This window comes from Pipistrellus kuhlii, unplaced genomic scaffold, assembly GCF_014108245.1.
Source record: "Pipistrellus kuhlii isolate mPipKuh1 unplaced genomic scaffold, mPipKuh1.p scaffold_m20_p_4, whole genome shotgun sequence".
In the NCBI taxonomy this organism is placed as follows: Eukaryota; Metazoa; Chordata; class Mammalia; order Chiroptera; family Vespertilionidae; genus Pipistrellus; species Pipistrellus kuhlii.
The window spans coordinates 65,695,949-65,711,056 of record NW_023425540.1 but is presented as its reverse complement, the minus strand read 5'-3'; the positions used below and the strand labels follow the sequence as shown (position 1 = coordinate 65,711,056).

The 15,108-nt window shown below is 43.9% G+C and overlaps 1 protein-coding gene across 3 annotated transcripts in view; it reads right to left on the bottom strand.

Moving 5' to 3' along the window:
• Positions 1–2,895: 2,895 nt before the first annotated feature.
• PRDM6 (PR/SET domain 6) overlaps positions 2,896–15,108 on the bottom strand; it is a 100,979-nt gene continuing 88,766 nt past the window's right edge. The window contains exons 7-9 of one of the 3 annotated variants that reach the window (XR_006739816.1): positions 10,698–10,874; positions 3,009–3,758; positions 2,896–2,966 (exon numbers count right to left, since the gene is read on the bottom strand). Coding sequence is in view for 2 of the 3 variants with exons in the window: in XM_045571883.1 (XP_045427839.1) it covers positions 3,644–3,758; positions 10,698–10,874 (292 nt within the window). In the remaining variant the exon portion in view is untranslated. Of the gene's footprint in view, positions 3,759–6,089; positions 6,554–10,697; positions 10,875–15,108 lie in introns of those variants that run through there. The other 2 variants (XM_045571883.1, XM_045571884.1) reach the window with 2 other exon arrangements.

Genomic DNA, 15,108 nt, shown 5'->3' with positions numbered 1-15,108 from the left:
TTTTCCTAACATGCAATCCAATAAATTGTAAGCCCTGTGAAGACAGAAGTGGTATCATAATCTTTTTCTATTATGAAAAGAAACACACAGATTCCCCCTTAAGGCTAACCCTTGCCTGAACATTCAGTAACTATCTACTAATTGAATCAAACTATTTAAATTGCACAAGACTTAGTTCTATAGTTTTCATTACCCACACAGTAACTTTACAAATGCATAGATACTGGGGGAGGTGGGGGAGAGGGGGCGAAGAGAAAATGTCATTTTTAGCAATAAAAACAACCAAAATGAAATCACATGCATGTCCTGGGGGAGATCTTCAGCTTTGCTAAGATTATTGAGCTATTTTTAGAAATGTGATGTCTACAGCCCCACCCCTCATCCTCTACATCTCCACTTTTATGTGACATTACCCTCTGGTTTAGACTCAGAGCTAGACCAACGAGCATGTGCTATGATGGTAGGTCTTATTCTGGGGAGAAGAGGGAATCTGTCTCCATTGACCGAAAAGAGTGAAGAGTTTGCTTCAAACTCTGACTGTCTCAATTTCTCGTCTTGGCTATCCTCCCCTTTCCTCAGTGACTCAGAGCATTTGTTCTCTTTATGTCATGATTCATTAGAAAGTCGTTAAAAAGGGGGACTGGCAAACCTTTAGAAGTGCATTTTCTACCACCTTTTACAGTGTTCCAAGGGAATATCTGTCCATTTTACATAGAAAATGCTGAAGCAATTGTTGGGTGGTTTTAAGAAAAAAAACCCTCCTCACAACATGCTTCAACTAAAAGCATCTGGGACTCCATGATCTCAGTACCTGCCTCAAGGCCCCGAGTCAGTGTTCAGTGAAGGCCTGTCTCATAGACAGACGGCCTAGGCCAGTGGTCAGCAAACCACAGCTCGAGTTTTATTTGGCTCTGTTCACTAATGAGCTTGTCTAGGCCAGTGGTCGGCAAACTCATTAGTCAACAGAGACAAATATCAACAGTACAACGATTGAAATTTCTTTTGAGAGCCAAATTTTTAAACTTAAACTTCTCCTAACGCCACTTCTTCAAAATAGACTCACTTAGGCCGTAGTATTTTGTGGAAGAGCCACACTCAAGGGGCCAAAGAGCTGCACATGGCTTGTGAGCTGCAGTTTGCCGACCACCGGCCTAGACTGTCTGCTACCCCCTGGCAATGGCTCAGTAATGGGAAAGCTATGAATGTACCCTATTTTCTAAAATATTTTTATAACCAAATTTGGTAGATGATACATGCCAAAACTTTCTCTTAGTAATAAAGGAGAGAAACAAGCTAACTGGACCCAAAGGCTAGGAGAATCACTTGGCATAGAGGTTACTGCCACAGTAAGTGAAACTTGGGGATCGGATGGGAAAGCCGTTGGAGTGGAAGAGACAATTGCTATGAAATCCCTCCCCGGGCCAGATGTCAAGAGCAAAGTGAAGGCTTCCCGTGCCTGCAGCGGGAGGAGCTCAGTGGGGTGCATCGTGTTCAATTACGAAAGGGGGCGAATGACTGAACTAATTTTTCTCGCAGGAAAAACAATATTAGAAACACACAGGTGAACCCCTATTATTTAAAAAAGGTACAACCAAGTGTTTTAACCTTAATAAATGGAACAGCTTGCTCATCTGTGCAGGCAGCCCATCTGTCACTGTCTCTCAGGTGTGGGTTGATATGGCTACATACTCCTTCCACCGTTCCCTTTGCTACACATTGCTGGCAAATGCCTCCATCACTTCAGGCAAAAAGCAGCAAAGTCAGAACACACCCCTATTGAGCAGAGAGAAACCTTTCCATCAGCCACAGTCACAAGGCTTACTATTTGCATGATAAGAAGCCAAGGAGAACCGAGAGGAAGTTGTAGGTAAACGACTTGAGAATGGACATAGGAAGTCAGAATTCGTCAAGGTCCTTTTGGGGGCCTATCATCACATACATGTAAATGACAAACACAACTAGGGGAGCCCTGTTTTACGCCATTTTGAATTTGGCAGTGGTGCCAAGGGAAGCAAAATTAAAAGGGGAGGAGGATTTTCTGAGAGCCAAATATTGTACATGATGATCCATCAAACTGGACCAGGCAGTCTCCTTCCTTTCAGTGGTCATTTCAGTGACGTGTCTCACATTCTTGTTGAGAGAAGACAACGGGAGGCCTAAAAAGACAAGGAGATCCCCCAAAGGGCAATGTGTGTTATCAGGCGACCAAGAAATCTACACAGAGGTTGCTACTGTTAACGAAGCATTCTAGAGGGAGCAGTTTTATCTGCATTGGCCATCAAGGTAGACTCAGCCTCTGAGAAGCTACTGTGAACTAACAGACAGAGGACAGAAGCCGCTGTTTCTTCCAGAAGTTGAATCATTTCATGGAAGATGATCCAATTTACGGAACATCACTGTTGAATTACCAAAAGCCTACTTTCCTAGCACTTAATCCAGAAGTCGTGAAACTGTGTACCTCTTTCTCCCTTTCAGTGGCTCAGTGCTGAGAGAAGAGTATTACCCAGGGCCACAGGAGAATAAAAGGTTAATTTCCATTGATAAATCTAGCTTTTCCCCAGGCAGTCTGTTCGAACCACAGTCCTCTCTGTGGCTCCTTCTCCTCTCAGCGTTTCCTGGTCCAGGTTCCTTGTACCTGTTTCTGCAGGAAAGCTCCCTGCACACCAGGAGGGTCTGTGAGGAAGGAAGATGACACTGCCTAACAGGGCCCTGACAGTGGGGCCCGGCACTATTTTTCACGTATTTAACACTTCCACAGAAACAACGACAGCAACAAAAAAATTACATGAAGCCTAGTACCTTATTTTCAGCCTCATACCGAAGAACTTTTATTTTTTTGTGGGTTTTTTTTTAAGCTAAAATGTTATTGAAAACAAAATTTTCTCCACTAGCTGCTTCAGAACAATATACTGTATTATGAAGCTCCACACATCTTATAGGTTTTTGAAACAGGACAAAGGAAGTCCCTCATTTTTTTTTTTTTTTTCCTTGAACGTTGACGCTTAAACCGTATTTTCTTCCACTTCCAGGCTCTTCTGCATCAGGACAAGGGCTTTGGATGGAAGGAGCCACGTGACAAGTGCGCGAAGAGTGAGCGCGGAAAACACGGAATGGGATGCCTGTGGGGCTGAAGGTGGCACTGGCCGGGCGGATGCTCTTGCTTCTGCTTCCGCGGGCCCCACCGGGCCAGGCCAATCGGAAACAGCAGGAAGAAGGACTGTACAGTGGGTCCCCTTGGGTCATGCTACTAAAAAAAGGTGCAACGAGAAACAAGTCCCTGTGCATTCTTAGTCACAACTGTGGGCAGAAGAACCCATTCGATTCCTCCCTTTGGTATTAAATAACAGTTTAGAAAAGCTTTTTAGAAACAAAGCAAATACATGGCAGGACTGGGCACGCGGGCCATCCCAGGTTAGCTGACCACTGAAATGAGTCTCATCCCTAGTCATAAATAAATAATCTCTTCCCCCGGTCTGACTTCCACGCCGGATCGATATCTCTTAACATCTTACTTATTTTATTACTGCTTTTGGTTTTCTGGGACTGATTGAAAGTTGCTCCGAGGAAATCTTTGGTTTTGCTTAAGTGTCCGTGACATTTAATCATGACTTTCCTAGCAGTTTAATTCCAACCAGTCAATCAGTTAATCCACTTCGATTGATTCGGGGCTCTCGGTGATTGGCTTGCACTCGTTGGGCATCCGCTGGTGCCGGCTCAGCTGGGTGGCCTGCGTGAAGCTCCTCTCACACCTCTCGCACCTGGTGGAGGCAAGAGAGAAAATTGAGACCAGGGAGCGGGGCCCGCAGGGCGATGGGCGTCCTCTCATCCTGCCTAATCGGAACAGACACTCCAAAGTGGCTTCAGATTTCCCCGGCTCAAGAGGTTTAATTGGTGGCTCCTTCCAAGTCCCGGACGCCTGTGATGGGACAAAGCCCGTCTGATGCAGAGCAGAAGGGTCTGTCAATAGGCGGGGGAGGTGATTTCTCCAGAGGGCCCTGTCCTGCTGCAGCTCTGATCACTGTCAGTTCAGATAGATAAAGAACAAAAAGAGATTTTTTAGGAATGAGCCATCAAAGCAGCAGCTTGTCTCCAGTTTTCTGCTCCGTAACCCGAAAGAGAAATTGATGACAAATAAAATTTCACCTGCTGCTCATTTTAAAATTGGGAATTCGACTCCCCTCGAAACAGCAGCCAAGGGGCGAGCCTCTTGGCGTGTGGAAACCAGAGGAAGGAACCATTAGTCTGCGGTGGGAAGGCAGGTGGTGAGGCGGGTGGTTGCTTTTGTGCAGAAGTTTGTTCTAGTATCACAGGCCAACCGAACTCAGGATTAGCACAGTGTCTGTGGTTGGGTCGGGGCTCAAAAAGCCTGAAACGGACCTATGATTGTGTGGGTCAAGAAGTTCACCTCTCCCCAAAGTACAGTCACAGAATATCCTTGCGGGCCATAATGAAGGGGTGGTGTGTCTGATGAGAAACCTGGTTTCACACTTCAAGACTATTTCCTCTCCTTAACAACAACAACAAAAAAGATTATAATCAAGGATCTGTGGGCCTGACCTATCTCCCAGGCATCACACATTATTAACTTGATGGCTATTCAGTCACACACACACACACACACACACACAACCCTAATGGTGGCTTCTGGTTTTTCTGTGATGGTTGGTGTTGCTGGCTGGTTGTCTATGATTGTACACACACACACACACACACACACACACACACACACACACTATGGCAGCAAGCTGGACCCAGTGACTTCCTGTCACTCCCCTGCTTGCCTGGGCAGCTTGGAGCATTGGCTGGGCACTCTTTAGGGCATAATAGCTGCCTCAGCCATCCCCTTCATGCTCTCTCTTCAAACCTTTGAAGGAAAGATATTCAGGAGAGCTGCAGACAACTGTCCCTCTTTTCAACAACACTACCTTCGGCCCTAGGGTCCCTGCATAATTGGGAATGTGTCAGAAATCACCATGAGAAAAGTCTGCATCGCCCTATCCTGCACCCGAGTCTTGTTATCTGGCGAGCAGTCCCCTCTTTTTCCTTCCTTTTGAGTAAAGTATGCAAATTCCCCTGCCATTGGAATGATCACCTATAGAAATAGAACACGCCCATTCACCCTGGAGATTCTTGCACTTTTATGGGTGGTGGGAGGCTGGCACTCGACTCTCAGGTGTGGCTTTTTCAAGGCCCCCTCTGCCAGCTGTGTGTGAGTGGCAGGGTGAAGAAGTTGTGTTTCTTTCAGGGAATATTCTTAACAGCCTGTTCCACTGTTAAAAACTGCACTGTGATCTTGACAAATGTATAATGTCAGCTTTAATGTATCAGACCTATCAACTCAATGAAAATAACTCAGAAGTATTGACCAGCTAATGATTTTCGGTGTATTCATTAACGTCCACAGGCAGCTCATCCCCTCTCCGGAGCTCCTGAAGTGCTGATGACATGTTAGTGAATTGCTGATTGTTTATTAGAAAACTGATTAGTTCCTGGATTAGTGTGTCAAAATATACTACCTTTCACTGCTTGACAAACTTTCAAATTATTATACTCGCTTTTTTTTATTTTATTTCAAAGCTCCAGAATCAATTTCGATGAGAGCAGAACAATTGGAACAATTACGAGGCATGACAATTTACCTGGCTCATACTTTTGCACTTCTAACCTTGTGTATTAGAATATAAAGGAGGAAGTCTCATATTTTATAGAAGGCAAAAGTGTATGTGGATATGTAATATGTAAACATACAGGTTGGACAAAGACATTAAAAGGAGAATTAGGCATTTCTCACATGTTTGCCTAAATGTCTCACAGATCTTTACTCGCGGAACAGTTTGTGGAAACAGTCAGGAAATTTACAAAGTCAGATCTAGCCATCCCATGAGGCCATTACTGAAACTTCATCTTTAGTGCCATCTCCCCACAAAAATCACACTCAGAACCAGGCTACTAGCAATATCTAGATGGTTTGGGAATTAGAAAAATACAATTTGTATTACTGAGGAAGAGAGCTAGATATAAAAAATATTTTTAAATAATGGAAGGACTTCAGTTTTACGTAGATCATCTTTAATCTTAGAAAATTTTCCTTCACAGGTTATTTTCATAGCTTAATAAAACTCATCCGAAGGACAGATTCAATGCAAATCCCTAGGTTCTAGCAGGTCAGAGCTGGACGTCGGCTGGGCTGGCCCTTAACCCTGAACTACAATCCCAGACGCATGACGATGCATGGGTGCCTTAAAGCCTGGGCTTCATGCAGGGGAGCAGAATGAGGAGGAGAAAGAGAGATGCAGGCAATGAGCTGGGAGCAAAGAAATGTTCTTGCACACGGGGTCCTCTTCCTTGTGGTTACGTCATAGCCTTGAAGGGGAACATCGCAGGAACAGTGAAGTGGAAAGGCGTCCAAATAGTTCAGCAAAGAGAAAGTCCCCAGCTCTCTACCAGTATGGGTCTCTTAACTGGACTTGATTTCCTCTCATATTTGAGGTCATTCTTTACTTACTGTGATGGTTGACTGGATTATAGGTACAGGGAGTTTAACAATTACCATCTGAAATTGACAGAGATGTAAAATAATGTCAAGTTCTGTTCCTTTCTGTGCCTCTACAACCTGTCAAAAAATACTTTACGAGCCAAACCGAACTGCACAGGGTTTCCTACATAGGATGTGCTCAATTAATTTTTACTGATGTGCGTTTTCAATTTGCTTTGATCTTGCCTTTTTCTTATTAGAGTATTGGCTGCTCTCTGGAATATCCTTTGATTTTCTAAAACACTGAGCCAAACTGTCTTTCCTTAAGGCAAAATGTAGCGATGAGGATTGCCCCTGCTCCTAACAGATGAAGAGAAGAGCCTCTCCTAGGACACATCCCGGGCTCCCAGGCCCAGAGCCAGGCGGGAAGCAGCTCGTGGGGATCCTTCCAGGCAGAGCAACCTCCCTGGACATCCCCGACATCCTGCAGGAGAAAGGATCTGTCATTGCAAAGAACACGTTTTAAGACTGCCAGTGTCCTTCTTTATTTTCTTCCTTTTCTCAATAAAGTGCTTGGCAATTGCTGTTAAATGAAATGATGTCTTGCTTTTGTTCCTCGCTCTCCGTAAACTTCCAGTCTCACAATACAAACCGAGAGCCAAGACCCTTAATGTCATCCTTGATATGCATTTTCCCCTACATGCTCCTTTATCTTTAAAATTCTCAGTCCCTAGTAGGTCAGCTACCTGGCAGACCTTGTGGAGCGGAGGCTTTCAGCGGGAATTCAGCCAGTCAGACTGAGGCAAAGCCTAGCATGTGACCGGTCCCTTAGTGCCAAATGTTCTCCAGCCTTCTTTCTCTGGGTGGCAATCATCTTGATCTGCCTTCGAATACCAAGTCGCAGCAGCAGATGTTAGAGGTTGGGAAGATGTGGGAGGTTCCATCTGGCCCGGCCCCTGGGAGTTCTGGGAAGGCCTCCTGGGCCCTGGGCGGGTGGGACAAGCGGGAGACTGAGCCATTTGGGGCATCTATTTGGAAGCCACCCAACATGGAGAGTTTAGGGTTGTGTATCTTTTACAAGATTCTTTTCCTTCTTTGCAACATTGTTTAAGCCAATACCCATTAGGTGAAGTAGTAAAATTAACTGTTGTGGTGAAACCCATTTTATTGACTAATCTGCAAGGAAAGTTTTTTTGAATGTTTGTTTTATAAGCTTGTAAAAGGACATCTTCATAATATTTACAAATGTCCATGAGACGGAAATCCATGAGCTATGTTGGAAGATCCCCAAAACTCCCTTGGGATAGTTCAATCCTGACCAATCCGTTTGTATATACTTTAGGACTTGGCTCTCCACTTCCCAGAAGATGTTAAAACCTTGCACTTATAAAATAAGCGTACACTCAGTTCTCCCTCCAGGAATATATAGGATAAGTTTTTAAAAATGCCTGCAGCATGTAGCTAATCTTAATAAGAGTACTCATAGGAACAGAAGGAACTAAACGCACACATAGAATCTAATCCACCCAACTCTGGCTATCCGCCCCCTTCCCCACATGAAAGGAGGTTATGGTCACAAAAGCATACGTGTGGAAAGGAAGAAGACAAAATTGCTAAAGCCCTTCAAGAGAGTACCCTGATGGATTAAAAGTAAGTTAAAATGGCATCTCTATTGGAAACATGACAAAAACAGGATGTTAAAGAAAAAAAATTGAGTGGAGTCAACGAGGTTACACATAAGTAACACCTTAACATTAATAGAAAAAATCTATTTCCCATTTTGACCCTGAAACCCCTTCAATTAATTACTAAAATCTATTTACACAGCAACAAGATAAAAATCAATCCGATCCTGGCACTGTGTCCGTCTGGCTGCCCTCTGCACTACGAGGGCCAGAAAGACTGTCAGTCCCGCGTCTCTTCTGAGAAGCTCTCTGGCTCAAAGGCTCTCAGGGAGAGGAGCCACGGTCACCTTCACACCCAGAGCAGTGGGGAGGCCAGAGCCTGTGACCCCGAGGGTCAGGCCTGAGGGCCGTGCAGAGCCCACCTTGCAGGACACACAACAGGGAACTCTAGGGCTGTGCTAACCCATCTGGTCCTTAAAGAGACTTAAAAGACCTTTGGGCTAGCTCAGACCCAGGAGCCACTGTGTGGCTGGCGTTAGTGCCGGCTCGATTTGAAAACCCATTCAGTCCCCTTGATCAGATGTCTTTACGCAGTGATCAAGCAGCACCCACATGCAAAGATGAAAATTAAAACTATTTTATTATCCATGTCATAAATTAAACCACAGTGGAAAACAGTGAAGGATACTGAGTGAAGGTGACTGATGCGTGGGGTGGTGAGTGAAGATGACAGCGTTTTAGGAGCTCCTCCCTCGTTGGCAGAACAGAGGTGGCAGGATCCCGGCCAGCAGGGCTCTGCCACCCTAAGCCGAGCCCAGACACAGACTGAGCGCCGGGGCAACCACCACGCCTGGAGGTCCCGAGGAGAAAGCCTGGGTAATGAGAGCCTGGAGAGGCTCCTTGGCTGATACTGAGCCGGGGGATTAGTCCCACTGCCTGAATCATTTCCTTTCGTGCCTGGCCTTGTCCTACCGAAGGTAAATAGGCTATCCATCTATGCCCTTTTTGTCTTCCTTCTTCACCAGAGGAAGCCACTATGGTAAATAAGTAAAGAGAGGTGTGAGAGGGTTGAACAGAAAAGAGTCCATTACACAGAGTAGGAAAGGCTTTGAGAGACAGACCAGTCATCCACACTACTCCACGGTCCCAAGCCATCCACATGAAGGCTGGGCTACCAGAAACGTCTCTTTCCTTTGAATGCCTGGAAAACTCCTCCGTGTCCTTCAAAAACACTTCTTAGAAATAAAACAAAACAGAAGCAGACTCCAAGATGCACAGAACAAACTGATTGCTGCCGGGAGGAGGAGGTTTAGGGGGCTGGGTGTAAAGGTGAAGGGATTAAGAAGTACAAATAGGTGGTTTTGTAATAGTCACTGGGATGTGAAGTACAGCATCGGGAATGGAGTCAATAATATTGTCATAACTATGTATGGTGCCAGGTGAGCACTTGAAATATGAGAGGATGGGAAGAACTTTGTAGAGTACATGACTGCCTAACCACTCTGCTGCACATCTGAAACTAAAGCAAAATGACACTGAAAAGAAACTATAATAGAAAAATAAAATTTGGGGAAAAATACATTGATATCATCTCCCACAAACAAAATTGATTGCTCTACCTCTGCACTACCCTGAGACACTGTACATACACGTCTAATTGCATTTCACATTTGCATTTTTCACTCTATGTGGTAATACTTGTTCATCAATTGGGATTCCCCATAAACTATGAGGTTTTTAAAGGCTGGAGGGCTGAGCCTCATTCACCTTTGTATCTTTTGTGCCTTGAAGGGCGCCCAGTACAAAAGAAGGTACTCAGTAAGTATCTGCCAAATGAATGAGCATGGACATGAATGAATGAATGAATGAATGAGTGATGGGCCATCTTGCACGATTCAGATGTCCACTGCTTTCATGATTGTGCTATATCAAGAAACAAACTCTCTTTCTCTCAGCCAAAGCCCTTGGAATTTAGTCCCACTTCTTTCTACACTCCCTGAATCTTCAAGAACTCAGACATGCCCTATGTTTGGATTTTTATTTTTATTTTTTTACCCACATGGTAATGCTGATCCAAAAGGCACACTGAAAATTGCAAGTTGGCTGCCATAATAGAGTCAAACCAAGAGAAGGGAAATAGTTCACCAGAATTTTATTGGGTTCAAGGTCCTCAAGAGATGCCCTAAATTGAGGCCACCTTGCTGATGGACATGGGGCTTGTGGATGGCCATAGGGTGGCACTCTGAAACTGAGCTCTCAGCTCCACTTCCAGAAGCATAGATCCTCAGGAACTAGTAGAAAGAATCTTAACATGACTTACTCCTACTTCCTTATTTTACTGATTAGAAAACAGTCCCAGAAAGTTGGTCTTGTGTCTAAGGTTGAACAGCTTGAGTGAGGATCAATGTATAGGTTTCCTGACCTCATTTTGCAAACATCAGCCACTAAACAAGTAGTTCCTTTTACAGCCTGGACGTTGACCTTCCAAATAGCCTTTTCCACCCACTGGCTGAGCCGGGCAGCACCGATCCACCTTGTCTGCCGGCTCTCGGAAAAGGCTAGGAGAAAGATGGGGTGAAAGGTCAGCCACCACTTACTTGAAGGGCTTTTCTCCAGTGTGGGTCCGGATGTGGTTGTTGAGGGTGGTGGCACCGGCAAAGGCACGGCCACAGTAGCCGCACTTGAAAGGCCGGTCGCTGGAGTGAGTGACCACGTGGTTCCTCAGTTCTGAAGGCTGGGAGAAGGACTGGGAGCAGTGGCCGCACTGGTAAGGTCTGAAACAAGCAAACAACAAACAAACAGACTGCCTGGTCATTATTTTCCATGTGGGTCAGTGGACATCAGTAACGTGAAACAAAGGCCACCACTTTCTGGTGACATTTTCTGTTTTGCATAGAACTTTAGCCACAAGTTCCCATGGCTTGTTGCCACTGGAACAAAATTCACAGAACTGCTGAGACATTAATTCCCAAATGGGTTTTTTTTCTTGTTTTTTTTTTTTTTTTCTGGTGTTAACTTTACCATTTCAAGCACCCCAACTTTCTTGTTTCTCTATCCCTTCCCCCAGGCCAATGTTAATGTACTTTTGGGGAGCATAGAGACTACAGTCCTGATCAGCCAGCATCTTACAAAAGAAAATACATAATTGTCTCTGATAATTCCATGGCACTTTTAACTTTTCAAGGGGGTTTAAAACCACTTACTTAGTTTAATCTTCACAATAATCACCTGGAACAGGGAAAGCCTCCTTCTTATCTCTGTCAGTTCAGAAAACCGAGGATAAACTGTCCTCACAGGAAATAAGCTCTTGATGCCAAAGTCACTCTGGGGCAGTTGGACCTTATTCTAAGCACAGGAGCTTGTCTCCCCGCCCCACCCCCCCAAATAATATTTCTCCGTTTGAGCCTTGTTCCTGAACTCCACTTCCCCCGGTTCATGTGGGAGATGTAAGTCATCACAGTTCAGAAACCACGGGATGCCACTGTGACTACAATGCAAAAGCAAACGGACGGAAGTTCTGGCAAATACCTGATAATTACCGTATTTTTCGGACCATAAGACGCACTTTTTCCCCCCCAGAAGTGGGGGGGAAAAGTCCCTGCGTCTTATGGTCCAAATATAGCCTACACATATACTTTAAAAAAAAAGTTTTTTTACTTGCCCGGCTCTGTGTGGTCTCTGTGTGCTTGCCCGGCTCTAAAATGGTTCTAAATGCTGCTGTTTACTTTACAGGGTTGATTACATGTGTTTATGACTGTGATGTTGGGTTTTAATGCACATAAAATATTTTAGGACACTATTTGTTTCAGAATCTTTTTTTCTTCATTTCCCTTCTCTAAAAACTGGTGCGTCTTATGGTCCAGAGCGTCTTATGGTCCGAAAAATACGGTAGCAAGCCTGCCGGAGAACATGCTTTCCAGCTCCTGAGAATCAGATCAATTTTGGGTTTTCATAAAATAGATTAAAATTCTATCTTCTCTACAGAAGTTCTTCTGCTTACTTCAGCAAAAGCTGCCGAGTGATAGAAAACCTGGGCAGCTGTCACTGTCTGAGCTATATTTCGTGTCATTCTTCGACAGGACTCCCATTTGTTTATCCACGTTTTTGTTAGGAAGATGAAGAATCTGTCATGAGGGATATTAACAGCACTCATGAGCCCTGGTGTGTGGCCTGGACTTTCTGGCTACACGTAGAAAGCCCATGGTGCAAGTGGACTTAATTGTTCTACCTTTAACAAACACAAGCTCCCACGACCAGAAACCAAACTGTGAGACTGGGAGACAATGGTGACCGAGCATGTACAACAATTCAATTAAGTGCAAAATAAAGTGGACCCTCTCATTTGTCAAGCGAAGTGCTTAATTGTGGCTACTTGCCTCACTGAACACAAATACCATTATTTTACCAGACTTCAGCACGCTGAGCACTGATTGTAGAATTTTTTAGCTTGATTAATAGTCCAGGATTGATCAATAACTCAATACTATACAATTTTAATTACTTACACTTAGAAATCTATTTAACTGCTCTCAAACAGGTTTCTAAGAAATATGTAAGAGTCCTTGATAAGGAGTTTATCAATCTTGACAAACTGCGCACACATTTTATTATAATTATAAACTAATGCTTTGAAAGCCATTAAAGTTATATGTAGATGAAATGTCCTCCTGCCAAATCTCTTCTTTGTTATAACCATTAACTTTAAAGAGTTTTTTTTTTTTAAAGAAATCACTCTCTCAGGGGTGAATTTTTTAAATGTTATTGAAGATTATAAATAAAATAATACATTATTATATGCTATATCCACTGACAATTGATTTTTCTAATAGTAAAGGGACCATTAACATTTATTAGCCTCTGGTTATCTATTTTTAATAGCTATCACAATAAACAATAAGCCACTAAACAAAACCAATTAATCTTTTCTTTTTCTAACTCTGCTGTCAGAAGTTGGGGTAATTTATTTTCTATCGTCAGAAGTCAATCCATTCTTTTTATGTCAACAGTCCCAAAGATTTACAAAAATGACCACAGAGAGGCTTGGGTTGAATTCTTATATCAAGGTAATACATCCCAATGAAAGGCAAATGGGACCCCAACACATCACCTCTACCCAGCATCAGCCTGAGAGGAGTTTGTTACGCATCTAGTGACCAATGTAGGGCACAGCTTTTATTTACTTTTTTAATTTGTTATTGTTTAAAGTATTACATATAGTATTACATATATATCTCCTTTATTTTTCCCCATTGACCTTCCCCCAGCTCCCCCAGCCCCTATCACATGCCCTCATCCCTCCCCGCAGTGTCTTGTGTCCATTGGCCGTGCTTATATGCATGCATACAAGTCCTTTGGTTGACCTCTTTCCCCTTACTCCCCAACACTCCCTGGCCTTCCCGCTGTAATGTGACAGTCTGATCAGTGCTTTACTGCCTCTGTATCTGGCACAGCTTTTAAAACGTTGCAGAATTTAGCTTAGCTGAATGAAAAGGTCTAGAACAGGAAAAATAGGAGAGGTAAGTGCTACTTTGGCCTCTGGCCTCAATCAGCTGTGGGACTTGGACAAGTCACTCAGCTCCCCTGACTGTATTTTTTCACCTCTCACCTCTGGTAAGGGGGGTGGGGGGGTGGACTGACCTAGACTCTCTCCTGCATCCTCTCTCAGAGGTGTGCCGCCTGCGATCTGTCCACGACACAGCTCACAGGAGACGGCATCAACAACATGATCTCCACCTACCATCATGTGCACTAGCCAGTTCCCTGAACATAGAGCTTCCGTGTGTGTGTGTGTGTGTGTGTGTGTGTGTGTGTAAACAGCTGCAAATCAGAGCAACAAAGAAACCTAGTGCCAGAAATGTAGGACCAAACCTTATTGCAGTTGATCTCAAAAAATCAAGCGACAACCTTTCTTCTTAGGTACCTTAAGAAATAAGATTTTAGACCGTAAGGTCACATGCACCTGTACAGAAGTTGACTTTATGTAGAATTTAGAACTAAAATGTCTGCTCCAATTGCCAGTATAAAAACAGATTGTCTCTCTCAGCCTAGAAATCTACAGAAATTAGCCCTAAGAAAGCACAGAAGTTACATAGTGAATCAACAAGATCCCTTCTTTACCTGGATTGGCAATATTAAAAAAAAGAAAAAGAGAAAATGACTCAAAAAGCAATTTTAACACTGACTTCTCCTAGGCTTTCATCTAAGGATGCAGGAAAACTTTCAAGACAGAATGAAACCCTCAAGCCCAAACGCAGGGCCTAGAAAACATCACTGCTGTGGAATCTCAAACCTCACAACTTCTTTGGGGACAGCTGGCCACAGGAGCTGAGACCCTGCATGCAAGTTCCCATGAGCATATCCTGATACCTCAGCTCTCAACTTACTGCTGGGGGATGCAAGGGACACAGGATCAATTGCCACTACTCAGCTTCTTACTCTGATGACTAACACTCCACCAACTTTTCAAAGATCTAGCCAAAAGATAGGACTAAATATATTAAACTTTTGGACACAATCAAGTTCACCTCCAAAGTTCTGTCTCCCTTCAGTGAGTTGCACCAGAAGCAGCAAGGGAGAACAGATGTCGTCAAATGCTGCGTTCAGCTTCACTCCTTCCAGAACCTTATGTCATTGAACAACTAAATGGGACTCTCCTTTCTAAGGCACTTTGATTCTTCCCAAGCCCTCATACACAGTTAGCACTTTATTATTCCCAAAACAAGCGCAAAGGGACAACATCTTACAACCACGATGAGCTTATGGCTCTCAGACTACTTGAGGGCTGAGAGTTGGAATTTTACCAGCAGTGTTGTCCAGTGATGGAAATATTCCGTATCTACACTGTCCAATATGGGGGCCACTTGCCACTTGAAATGTGTTAGGGCGACTGAGAAACCAAAGTATCGTTCTACTTACTTTGATTAATTTCAATTCAAACAACCTCCTGTGGCTAGTTTCCACAGAGATAGCAAGCTTCATGAAAAACTAGAAAGTGTTCCATACTCAAGA